The following is a 13402-nucleotide window of genomic DNA, read 5'->3' as shown; positions in this document are numbered from 1 at the left end:
TTTGTTGAGCCCCTTGATTCTTCTGCCTTCATTGCTTGGTCCATCAGCAGTTGTCTGAACATGGTGACATCTGCCATTTATGGGGCACACCTTCAGTGCTTGGAACTATCCTAAGTGTTTTGTACATGGGGTGAGGATCCATAATCTGAAAATGTGAAATCTGAAATGCTCCAAAATCCAAAACTTTTTGAGCCCCAACATGATGCCACAGGTGGAAAATTCCACACTTGACCTCAGGTGACAGGTCGCAGTCAAAACGCAGTCAAAACTTTGTTTCATGCACAAAATTATTTTAAATATGCTATAGAATTACCTTCAGCCTATGTGTATAAATTATATGTGAAACAGAAATGAGTTTTGTCTTTAGACTTGAGTTCCATCCGTAAGATATGTTATGTATATAGAAATATTCCAAAATCCAAAAAAATCCAAAATAGGAAACACTTCTGGCCCCAAGAATTTCAGATAAGGGATATTCAGCCTGCATAACATTCTGTCTAATCTTCCCAACAAACTTCTGAGGCAGGCACTTTCTTATCACCACCATCTCTAAGATGAGGAAACCGAGGCTTGGAGAGGCTAGTGACTTGCCGAAGGCCACAGAGCGTGCTGGGATTTGAACCCAGGCCCCCTGACTGAGGAGTCACTCTGTAAGTACAATGGCAGCAAGTCATGGTCACAGACTGATTCTCTGTGACAGATGAGGAAGCTGAGCCTCTAAGTAGCATACCAGGGCCACAGAGCAAGTAGTCAGATTGGAACTAGCTGGCCTACAGCTCTGGGGCTCTGACTCCTTCACCTCAAGTATGCAGCCACCAAGTGGCAGTCCCAGAGGCGCTGGGAAGGCCCTCTGCCCCCCACAAAGGACCCCTCCTACCCACTAGATCAGGAGTCGGAAAACTCCCTCTAAAGGGTCAGATAGTAAATAATTTTGGTTTTGTGGGCCACTCAGTCTCTTTAACAACTCTATTGCTATAACCCAAAGGCAGCCATACTTAAGCGAATGGCCGCAGCTGCGTTCCAATAAAACGTTATTTACAAAAACAGGCGGCAGCCTGCGGGGCCATAGCTGCCAACCCCTACACAAGATGGTGCCTTTAATTTCACAGTTAGGGTTTTATCCCATTAGGTATGGAAAGGCAATTAGCATGATTCCCCTTAAACATGAATGAATCTTAGATTTTTTAAATAAATAGGTTTTGGAAGTAAAGAGGGCAGAGACATCAGGAGCAGGGCAAGGGAATAGGCCTGAGAGGACAAGGGACGCAGAACAAGAAAGAGTCTGGAATTATACACAGGATGTTCTTGGCCTCCGGGCTCACCGAGGGAGTGGAGACTGGCAAGTGCAGGGAGCAGATCCCGGAGTCCCCCAGGCCAGCCGAGCCCCACCCCAGGTCCCCCATTAGAGCCCAGTGAAGAGAAGGTACCATGAGGGGAAGCCACAGCTCTAACCACCCTGTGTTCCAGAGTGACAGACCAGTCCCCAAGACAAGCCAGCCTGGAGCCAGAGAGAGAACTGCAAGGGAAAGTTGCTAATTTAGGTTCCTGTTAGATTCAGACAAGTGCAGGTCATCCTCTCTCCACAGCTACCATCACCCGTCCCCAGCCTAACAAAGCCTGCAGTCCACACCCTGACCCTGGTGTCTTCCACCTCCTAGCCTCTCCCAACATCTCCTGCCATCTCTGACCATCCTCTGCTATCCTCTGCCATCTCCCACCATCTCCCACTGTCTCCCACAGCCTCCCACCGCCTCTTGCCAACTCCCACCATCTCCCACCATCTTCTGCCATTTTCTGCCATCTCCCGCTGTCTCCCACCATCTTCTGCCATCCTCTGCCATCTCCCACCATCCCCCGCCACCTCTTACCATCTCCCGCCACCTCCCACCATCTCCCTTTATCTCCATCCCTCTCAGAAGCCTCCAAGCCTGAGACCAGGGCCACCCCCCACCCCCATGCATTCCTGCTCAGGGCTGGGCTCCTCTGCCCCCTTCTGGCTGCAGACACATTCTGGATGAACCCTCAGTACCTGATCAAGCTGGAGGAGGAGGATGAGGACGAGGAGGACGGGGAGAGCGGCTGCACCTTCCTGGTGGGGCTCATTCAGAAGCACCGACGGCGGCAGAGGAAGATGGGCGAGGACATGCACACCATCGGCTTCGGCATCTACGAGGTGCAGAGCACGGGGGCTCCTGCCCTCCCTTCCCCCGTGCTCAACTCAGCCCCTGTATGGAAAGCTGACCCCAGAGGCAGAACTGAGGATGGGATCCCAGACAGGGAGCTTGGCCAAGGAAAAGCAAAACTACCAGCCTGGCCAGGCTCAGGAGTAGCCCCTGTAGGGAGGCCCCTGCAGTGGGTCTGGGTTGTGGGGCCTTCTAAGCCCTTCACGGGCCCCCCACAGCCAGCCTCCAGGGAGTTCCACTCTCAAATGGCCTCCACATCCCTTCTCACATCCTCCAGGCCTGGCATGCTGGTCAGCACACCCATCTCCAAAGAACAGAATATACTGGGCCACATCAGGCAATACTGTAAGGGCAGGACTGAGTCCATGGGTGCAGCTGCTCAGAGCTGGGCAAAGGCATTGGCCTGGATGGTGGAGAGCCTGGGGACAGGGGAACATTGGTCATGATACTCCCTGCAGGGCTCTGCTGGCTGGAGCCCAGATCCCTACACAGACTCCTGCTGTCTGGTGTTTTCCTTTCACTCTGAGCCGCAGCCAGAGGGCAGCCACATTGCAGCCTCCTCTCCGGCCTTAGGCTGGGGCTGGGGCACTGAGAACTCACCCAACACACTGGGCCCCTGGGCTCTCCCCACTCCCTTCTGCAGAATAAGAAAGAGCTTTTGTGGGCTGCAGGTAGCTGTGGGAGGAGAGGGATGCAAGGAAGGCTTTAGGGCACTGACTGGGGATGCATTTCGGTTCGATGGGCTGGAGCTGGCTCCTCCCGGCTCCCAAAGCCCATCTCTTTTCTCTGACCCATATCTGCTGAGGTCACCTCAGCAGCCTGAAAAATGGCCCTGGCGGGGACCTGTTTACACCATGGAAAGTGGCAAATACTACAGATCAGAGCTTCCACCCTCTCCCAAGAGCCAGTTTCCCGGCACACCCCTGGGAGAATCCAGACGAGGTGTCAGGAGAGGAGGCTCTGTGCTCACCACTGGCAACGTTGCCACCCATAGAACACTGACTTCTGCCTGCTCACCCACCTGAGAAAGGCAGCTGGGCAAACACCATCAGTTGTAAAAATGCACATAGGCCCAAAACCCTCGGTCTCTGAAACAGGAGCTGAGGACTTCAGATCCGAGACAGAATCGCTCCAAGGAGAATGCAAATGGAATTGTGATACACAGCTTCCCTCCCACCGGCGTATGGGCTTGGAAATGCAGCCATGGGCTTTCAGAGTTGGGAAGGACCTTGGGGATCACTGGTTCCTATTTTTGAGATAAGAAAACTGAGGCCAGAGAAGGGAGGGGACTTGCTCAAGGAAATGCAGACCGGACCACTGGATCTGGCTGACAGAGGCCGGCACTGCTGGCTCCTAGCCCCGAGTGTATTTCCCCTCGCCTGCTGCCTCCTCCAACAGGGCCCACCTGGCCCTCTTTCCCTGCGTGGGAGGCAGATATGGGCTTTGCCACCTTAGACAAGTCTCTTCACATCTCCGTGCCTCAGATTTATGCTCTGTAAGTTAGGAACGGAGGTGAGGGCTTATCAACAAGGTAAGAGGATTTTCTTCAGTGTTGGAGAGGCTTTGAGTTCCTTGGAAAACAGTTACTCAGTTGAATTAGTTGATATTGCTAATGCTACAGAGAAAACGGGGCAGCAAAAGAGAAGAGCACAGTGATGCATTTTCTTACGCTGCTTTTCCGGCATCTGAATTGTGTCTCCTTTATTTTGCAGGTTCCGGAGGAGGTACGTCTGGCCCATGTCCTGGGGTGCTCAGGTCACCAAAAAAGCGAGAGGCTTAGACTGCCACAGCTCAGGGAGCATCGTGAAGCCCGGGCAGGGGCTGGTGATCATGAAGGATGAGTCCTGGCTACCCCTGGGGCCCTGCTGAAGTTGCCCAGGCTCTAGAACCCACTGGTCTAAGCTCTGGGCAAGGTTTCTGGAAAGTCCTTGTGGGACCCGCTGCCTTCCTGTGACCTGGCAGAGCCCATATAGGGTTTGGTTCTGGGCAGAAAATCCATGATCCTTTTCACAGAGTCCTGTGTCACTCTTAGGAGAAGACTGAGTCAGAGAAAAGGTGAACCCTGCAGACTCTCCTAGAAGACAACGTGGGAGCGCAGAGGAGACCAGGACCCAGTTCCCAGGCTGTGTGACCTTGGACACATTACAGCTCCTCTCTGCATTTCAGGGTTTTTTTTGTTTTGTTTTTTGGTTTTGGGATTTTTTTTTTTCTTTTTTTTGTCTCACTCTTTCACCCAGGATGAAGTACAGTGGCATGATCTCGGCTCACTACAACCTCTACCTCCTAGGTTCAAGTGATTCTTCTGCCTCAGCCTCCCAAGTAGCTGGGACTACAGGCATGCACCAGGACGCCGGGTTAATTTTTGTATTTTTAGTAGAGATGGGGTTTCACCATGTTGGCCAGGCTGGTCTTGAACTCCTAACTTCAGGTGATCCACCCCCTTCAGCCTCCCAGAATGCTGGGATTACAGGCGTGAGCCACCGTGCCTGGCTGCATTTCAGTTTATTTTTCAGTAAAACTGGTCAACCATCCACCTCACTGCACTACCGTGGAATGACTTAGATTTTGTGAGAGCGTTTGGGCCCACAGTCACCACTGGCTAAAGCAGATGGGATGCCTGGTAGCTGTTTGACTTCCAAGGTCACGATTATTAAAGTAGACACATGGGGCACTTTGACCCACCTGTAGTACATTTCTTTCACAGCAAGGCAGTGCAACCGGTAGCACATCGGGCTCTTTTGGATGCTGCTCCAGCCTTGGTCCGGTGGATCATGCTTGGTTTAGAAGCTGGGTTGTCTTTCCCTGCCCCCAGTCCTGTCTTTGCTTTTATTAGTGCATCATACACCACGTAGAACCGAGCCAGGTTCCTGCCATGTGGACGCTGTTCCTGCCTGAGAGTCTCTTAGAGGAAGGCTGGGAGCACTGTGTGGAAAGACTGGGCATCTCTGCAGGCAGAGCTGAATGGATGTGAAACTCCCTGTGGGCATGTGCTTCCGAGTTCCTCAGCAGGCATTTATGTTTTTTGGTAGGAAGTTTGCCTTTTTTTTTTTTTTTTTTTTTTTAAGACAAGGTCTCATTCTGTCACCCAGGCTAGAGTACAGTGGTGTGATCATAGCTCACTGCCGTCCTTGAACTCTCAGACTCACGTGAGCCTCCTACCTCAGCCTGCTGAGTAGCTGAGACTACAGGCACATGCTGCCACCCCTGGCTAATATTTTTATTTTTTGCAGAGACAGGGTTCCCACTATATTGCCCAGGCTGGTCTCAAACTCCTGGCCTCAAGCAATCCTCTCACAGCCTCCCAAAGTGCTGGGATTACAGGCGTGAGCCACTGCGCCTAACAAAAGTTTGCTTTTTATCTAAAATGACCTAGGCATTGTCACTGTACTGCTATTTTTTTTAAAAAAATTTTGTTGTTGTTGTTGTTGTTGTTATATAGATGAGGGCTTCCTGTGTGGCCCAGGCTGGTCTCGGACGCCTGGCCTCCCCTCCTTATACACCAGGACAGCAGGACTGAGCCACCACACCACCCAACTGCTTTTATCTCAGTGAATGAAAATGACATTTGCCTGGAGCCTTCCCTTCATCTACCCCCATGTTTCTCTATTTATTCCTCAGTTAAGTGGGCAGACCAACATCCACCTCAGCAAAAACTTCTTCCTGACGAATCGCGCCAGGGAGCGCTCAGACACCTTCATCAACCTCCGGGAGGTGCTCAACCGCTTCAAGCTGCCGCCAGGAGAGTACATTCTCGTGCCTTCCACCTTCGAACCCAACAAGGATGGGGATTTCTGCATCCGGGTCTTTTCTGAAAAGAAAGCTGACTACCAGTAGGTGGTTTGGTCCCTTCCCCTCCCCACCCTTCCGTGTCCCTACCCACTGGTCTGTTCCTCGGCCCCTAGAGAGCTCTTTCATCCTCTGAATGTCAGTTACTTTTTCTGTAGCACCTGCCCACCTCGAAGGACTAGTGTGGGGATTTGATGGATTGAGGAAGTCTTAGTGTTATAGTAAGGTAAACAATGGAAAAAGCCACTGTGGATATTTTTGGTTGGAAAGGGGTGGCTGTACAGTGAATTGCAGGGTCTAATTTCATAAGTATGTCTCTGAATTCTCAAGTTGGTACTTGAATGTTAAACTACGAATCCAGTCTCGTCATTTGAAGAAAGCTGAGCAGTGCTGGTGTAATCCTTGCTTTTCCAGGCCACCTGGCCTAGCAGAGCCACCATTTCAACGGTTCCCACCTCCAGAACCTCTCCCTGTTATAGTCGTCATGTCACCAGCTCCCTCTCCCCTTCCTCATGGGATCCCACATGTTTGGGAACCCTTTGTGGCTGACGTCACCATTTCCTGCCACTGTCCAGGTGGCCTCAGTTCACAATGGCTTCTGCCACTTTGACTTCTGCCTCAACCATGTATGTTCAGCTGGGCACTTGATTGGCAAAAGCGGAATCTACCTTGGGTGATTTAAGCTAAAGGGAATTCATCGAAAGGCCATTGGAGACTCCAGAACTGATGGGAGGTAGGGGGTCAAGCTAGGAAGAACAGGAGCCAAGGATGTGTTGGAGAACCAGGGTGTGAGATGACCCCTCGGACCCTGGGTCATGCGCTCAGGTCTAAAGATCTCGTGGAATGTGTCTGAGGTGCTGGGCTTGGGTCAGCCACCTGGCCTGCTGGTTCCTGTAGAGGAAGAGCCAATGGGAGGTAGAGGCAGGGAACTGCCCTTGCCCCAAGATAATGCATGATGCAGAAATAATTTCCCATGGCGAAGGGAGACAAAGCAATGCCAGGCAGCTGCAAACCAATAAATGCCACTAAAGTGCGGCTGTAAGCCCCCTGCCACTGCCAGGCTGTCTTCATTTGCTAAAGCCTACCACGGGGGAAGGGACCTTTCCTCTCAGCTCTGAGGATCCTTAGAGGAAACCCGGTGTGTTCAGCTTAGTCCTCACTGACAAAAAAATAGGAGGATGACCTGGTGGCATTAGAATAACACTGTCTTTTGTCAAACCCACTACTCTCCCTGCCAGCCACAAGTCACTCTCCCAGGGAAGCCTCAGCCCCTCAACTCTCTCCAGGGTGAGCTCCCTACCCCAACAGGACACCCCACCTCTCAAAGATTTCTGACTTCTTTGTCCCAAGATATTAATCCTTCTGCTCCAGATTCCAATGATCAGCACCAAGAGGTCCCCTTTTCCTTCTGCCAGGCATTGGCCCTGCAGATAGGACTGTTGGTCACCTAGTTAAAATCGCAGTGGCCCAAGGAAGACCCTCCTGAGCTTGATTACCCTCACTATGGAGCAGAAGGACCTGGCCTTGGACACAGGGGTGGTGCACAGGATAAACTAACCACTGCCTGACCTGAGCTTTGACTGAAATGACACACAGGCCTCCGCACTGCCCACCTCTCCAACCTGAGGCAGAACAATAGGCGATGATTTGCACTGCATGATTCTCAGTGTGAAAGTCTATGTTGGCAAAGGATGTTTCAAGTGGAACTTAGAAGCTATTCCTTAAGGCTAGGACGAACACCACACTACACGCAAAGGCTGTCCTATTTGATAAAGATCAAAAACTAGCAAACAAAAATCTCCAGCTCTCCCACGTCGCTTTGGTCATGACCCTTCCTTCAGATCACTTCTGCCTTTATTTTTGCTGTTTAGGGGAATGTGTTATCACAGAAACTTGGAATGCAGAGAAATGTTATCACAGAAACTTGGAATGCAGAAAGATTTTTGCTCTTTAGGGGAGGTGTTATCACAGAAACTTGGAATACAAAGACCTCCCCCCACCGCAGCCCTGCCCCACCCCACCTACCCCCTGCTGGATTTAGCACTGCACTTCCATTTTAGCAGTGATTTCTGCAACACTTCCTTTTTGCCCTCACCTGCCTTCCAGTAACACATAATTTCCTTCTTTTTCCAGAGCTGTCGATGATGAAATCGAGGCCAATCTTGAAGAGGTATTTGTAACTCTTTGAATTTCACCCACTCTGTCCTGGACAATCCAGAGAGCAGAGGAGCAAAAAAACTCCAAGAGTTTTTGGACTTCACAAACAAAGCCTGAAACTAAGGATAAAGCCGGGTACTGGGAATCCAAGAGTCGACTACCTGCATCAGCTCTGGCCTCTGTGCTAGGGGCATGGGCCAGTCCCTTGCCTACTGGGCTGTGCTAGCCACTGTCAAAATCCATCCAGAACATTCCAGCTAGTCTTTATGCTTCCGAGTCCCCACTAGAATAGATCCTAAAAGGCCATTTTAATTGGATGCTAGAGAAGATACCTCTGTGAGAAATTAGAATATTACTCCTTCCCACATAATTTACATTCCCTCTTGTGTTTTAATTAGAAAAAAAAAAGCCTTTATATTAATTCTTCACACTATACCTGATCTTAACCCAAATCACCGTAGAATTCGGGCCCCAGGGAGGGGTAGAGAAGGGGAGTGGGAGGCGGCTGCCATGGAAGGGCGGGCAGACACTTGCTGTCATGCCTCGCTCTGATGCATTCTTATGTCTCTGCCTCACCTTCCAGTTCGACATCAGCAAGGATGACATTGATGATGGATTCAGGAGACTGTTTGCCCAGTTGGCAGGAGAGGTAAATGTTCCCAAAAACGATGTTATACACTCTGGTTGATGCAAAGGAAGAGACAGTGTGTGTCCCCAAGGGGACTTTAGTTTAAAGGGGAGAGGAAACAAACTGAACAAAAGCAAAGAGAAATTGCAAATGGCGCTCGGGTTCCAGCTCAGCCCTCTTGCGTATGTCCTCCCTGAGACCTCCGCGTGCTGCCGGGGGCTTCCATTTGCATGGTCAGCCCTGACTCTGTGTTCTCCCTTCCTTAGGATTCCTGGGCTCATGTTGTGACTGTTTTATTTTCTCTGTTCTATGCCAATTGAGGCATGAAACTTGGCCCCTTATCCTTGATTTCCACAAAGGATTTGGGGAGGTGGAAGGGTTTCAAGTCTCAAGAATGTAGGCAACCTGCAACAGAGTATTTGAATTAGGCTTCTCTGTTCTCTTTCCTTTTTTTTTTTTTTCTTTTTAGAGACAAGGTCTCTCTCTGTCACTCAGGCTGGAGTGCAGTGGTGTGATCATAGCTCACTGCAGCCTCCACTTCCTGGGCTCAAGAGATCCTGCCACCTTAGTCTCCCAAGTAGCTGGGGCTATAGGAGCACACCACGTCTAGCTAATTTTTATTTTATTTTTATTTTTGTAGAGACGGGGTCTTGCCATGTTGCCCAGGCTGCTCTGGAACTCCTGGGCTCAACAATCCTCCAACCTTGGCCTGCCAAAGTGTTGGGATTACAGACGCATACCACCATGCCCAGCTAATTTTTTAATTTTTTAAGAGACAGGGTCTCACTGTGTTGTCCAGGCTGGTCCTAAACCCCTGAGCTCAAGCAGTCCTCCCACCTCAGCCTCCCAAAGTGCTGGAATTACGGGTGTGAGCCACCATACCTGGCCGCTTCCCTGTTCTTAAAAAAATCCCTCAGCCATTTAGTCCCATCACAAAGTTATTTAGCCCTCTTTTTTCCCAACAACTCCAAAAAAAAAGTCCTGTTTCTTCACTGTGTGGAGGAACTTTGCAATCATTGAGCTCATCTGGGCCTCCCTTCGCTGACCTAAAGACCCATCAAAGTACTAAGCCAGGCATCATCTGCTCTGCGCCTCCACCGGCCTCTCACCCTCTGCTCCCTCCTAGATTCCCAAGGAAAGGGGCCATGAGAGTCTTCTTTCCCCACTGATTGAATCCCACACATACACACCCCAAAAGGCAAAAATGACTGCAATCAATCTTGGTTTTAAACAAAGGAGTTTATCCATGAGTTACACAAATATGTATAAGTGGATAGAGACATCTGGGCCCATGAGGGGCCCTGGCATTATGGGCATAGAGGAGGGCCGGCTGGGTCTTGGAGGCAGCTGGTTTTCACCAGTTTTACAGGAAGTCTGAGCTTTGAGTTTTAAAGAATGAAGAAGACATGCCAGATAAGAGGAATGGTATAAGAGAATTAAGTTAAGAAAGACCACAAACATGGGTAGAGTGGAGTATTTATTATTTATATTCTCTACAGCAAAGAAATTGTGAGTGAACTCTCCCTACTGCATCTGTACATTAAAACACCCTATCTAGGCTGGGTGCAGTGGCTCACACCTGTAATCCCAGCACTTTGGGAGGCTGAGGCTGGAGGATGGTTTGAGCCTAGGAGTTTGAGGTTTCAATGAGCTAGGAACATACCACTGCAGTCCACCCCAGCCTGGGTGTTCTAAAAAGAACCAAACCAAAAACACTGTATCTAAAACCAGAATGGGGCAATACTACTCAAAGTGTGGTCTGGGGATAGCAGCCCCAACATGGCCTGGGGGCTTGTTAGAAATGCACATTCATAGACCCCACCGAGGCCTACCTAATGCACTGGTGTCCTGCCCTGTGCTCGTCCAGCTCCCACGGGGGGCCAATAACTATGCTCTGGTTACGTGTCCACAGGATGCGGAGATCTCTGCCTTTGAGCTGCAGACCATCCTGAGAAGGGTTCTAGCAAAGCGTGAGTATCTCCTCATTGCAAAACCTCATCCTGCTCTTTCCCCTGTGGATGGGAGGGAACATGGAAATCTTTCCCCCTCCACGTCTGGCTGCTGTGACTAAACCACCACCCTCCATCCCCTCCAAGAAGTGGATGAAGGATTTGTATGATGTGATTAAAAAAGAACAAGTGTTTGTAGCATCCACAGATCAAAGATCAAATCCAGGTTTCCACTACATACTAGCTTTGTGTGATCTATTTTTTTAATTTATTTTATTTTATTTTTGAGACAGAGTCTCACTCTGTCGCCCAGGCTGGAGTAAAGTGGCGCAATCTCAGCTCACTGCAATCTCTACCTCCCAAATTCAAGCGATTCTCCTGCCTCAGCCTCCCAAGTAGCTGGAATCACAGGCAAGTGCCACCACAGCCAGCTGACTTTTGTATTTTTAGTAAAGACAGGCTTTCACCATGTTGGCCAGGCTGGTCTTGAACTCCTGACCTCAAGTGATCCACCTGCCTTGGCCTCCCAAAGTGCTGGGATTACAGGCATGCACTACCACACCCGGCTAATTTTTGTATTTTCCTAGAGACGGGGTTCTCCATGTTGGCCAGGCTGGTCTTGAACTCCTGGCCTCAAGTGATCTGCCCACCTCGGCCTCCCAAAGTGCTGGGATTACAGGTGTGAGCCATCGCGCCCAGCCACATCTTGTAACTAACGATTTCTTAAGCAAAAAAATGTCAGAGGATTGATTGTTCAACCCCTTACTGTGGATCACCAGCAGGGAGGAGCAGGAAACATAGCACAGAGACATTTTTTCCACTCAAATTATCAAAAGAATCACACTGCATTTGATAAGAGAGCAACTGGCAATCCAGGAAGCAGAGTTTTGAACATATCAGAAGTTAGGAATCTGCATCAGAGACAAATGCAGTCATGGTCGTTTGCTGCATACCAGCCCTAGGGATCATCTCGAGAAGCCTCAGGGACTTCAAGGGACATCATTCCCTCTGACAAGATGGCCTCTAGCCTAACTCCATGAGATAAAATAAATCTGCCTTTCAGAGCCAAAGAAGAGTCCCGGGCCAGCTGGGTCTTCCCTCCCAGTGTGAACCAAGAGGGCTGGGCCGGCCAGGTTACGGTCAGTCCAGTGCGGGGCCTCCCCAGAGGAGACCCAGTCTGCACCCGCCCTCCTCTAACTTTCAGGGAAGGCAAGAAGATTGTGTTTACCCTGGAGGCCACCAGGCACAAGTGAGGTCACAGAGCTCTTCAGATATGCAGTCCTCATGAGCTGAGGAGACTAAAGCCTCATTGTTTCTGCACAGATGGAGGGTGGGGCTGGGAGGTGGGGAAGAAGCGGGCCTTGCCTGGATTCAGCCCGCTCCTTGCTGGGGGAGCAGCATTCGCTCCGCAAGTGCCTCTGAGCTTAGTACCCTACCCCTAGCTGCCTGCTGACTCCAGCCTTCTGGAGGGCTCCACACCAGAGTCTGCGTGCAGAGCTGCTGGGCCAGAGCCTCATGACCATCTAAGAAGGGGTTGGTGCCCAGAGTGGCAGCTTTGAGGCAGGTCAGGCTCTAACCTCTTTCAAGGACATAACAAAAAGGGTTGGCTTTTCGCGAAGTCTGTGGGGAGCCAGATTCACATTGGTGACTAGGGTCTCATGCCACCTGCCAAACACCAAGTGGGTAGGACTCACTTAGTGCAGCACAATAGCTCATGGATAGATCCCAGGTCTTCAGGTTTCTCAGTCAGCTGGGGACACAGTCCATAAATGTCTGCAGATGGACAGTTCAAGTAAACCTCTTTCTCTCACAGGTCATAGCCTAGAATTAGGCTCTCTGTTTTCTTTTTCCCTGCCCGACAACTACAGGTGACTTTATATCCTGTGGGCACCTAAGGACCAACCATTGATCATTCTGTGATTTGTTTGTTCAAAAAGCACTTTTTAAAGCCCTGTTTGCCCATGGCAAATATACAGAGACATCAGGCAATGTGGACATCGTCTGCACTGTCCCCGTCTGGCAGTCACTAGCCACGTGTGGCTATTTAACATAATGGAAGTGGCTTCTGTATGTGAAGGGCACAGATAAAGAATATCTCCATGATTGTGGAAAGTTCAATTGGACATCACCGCTCAGAGATTTTTCCTGTCACACTGATTTTGTCTTTTAGGCCAAGATATCAAGTCAGATGGCTTCAGCATCGAGACATGCAAAATTATGGTTGACATGCTGGATGTATCCTTTAATGTGCTCCAGGGAATAGAGACTGGGGGAGTTTAAAATCTCACTCCAGAAAGATTCAAACACATGGCCTTCTCCCCTTTCAAAATGGCCAGTTGTTCCCAACTTGCTGAGTTGCTGTTGGACAGTCAGCAGCACTGACCTCCCTTACTAGGGAAATGTGAGAATCCTCTGATGAGGGAAAACAAATGCTACACCCCCCTCCCACCTACCCTGAAAGGCTTAGAATGCAGGCCCATGGCCGGGGGCAGTGGCTCACGCCTGTAATCCCAGCACTTTGGGAGGCCAAGGTGGGCCTCCTGACTCACAAGGTCAGGAGTTCAAGACCAGCCTGACCAACATGGTGAAACCTCATCTCTACTAAAAATACAAAAATTAGCTGGGCATGGTGGTGGGCACCTGTAATCCCAGCTACTCAGGAGGCTGAGGCAGGAGAATCGCTTGAACCTGGGAGGCGG

At 50.2% G+C, this 13402-nt stretch overlaps 1 protein-coding gene across 1 annotated transcript in view; it reads left to right on the top strand.

Annotated features, from left to right (window-relative positions):
- CAPN2 (calpain 2) overlaps positions 1-13402 on the top strand; it is a 61493-nt gene that overhangs the window by 40900 nt on the left and 7191 nt on the right. Inside the window, exons 10-16 of the mRNA XM_024245993.3 lie at positions 2004-2173; positions 3896-3907; positions 5802-6013; positions 8103-8139; positions 8710-8775; positions 10667-10724; positions 12874-12938. Of these exons, the coding sequence (XP_024101761.2) occupies positions 2004-2173; positions 3896-3907; positions 5802-6013; positions 8103-8139; positions 8710-8775; positions 10667-10724; positions 12874-12938 (620 nt within the window). The remainder of the gene's footprint in view (positions 1-2003; positions 2174-3895; positions 3908-5801; positions 6014-8102; positions 8140-8709; positions 8776-10666; positions 10725-12873; positions 12939-13402) is intronic.

Source organism: Pongo abelii, chromosome 1 (assembly GCF_028885655.2).
Source record: "Pongo abelii isolate AG06213 chromosome 1, NHGRI_mPonAbe1-v2.0_pri, whole genome shotgun sequence".
Taxonomy (NCBI): domain Eukaryota; kingdom Metazoa; phylum Chordata; class Mammalia; order Primates; family Hominidae; genus Pongo; species Pongo abelii.
This window is presented reverse-complemented; position numbering and strand designations above follow the sequence as displayed.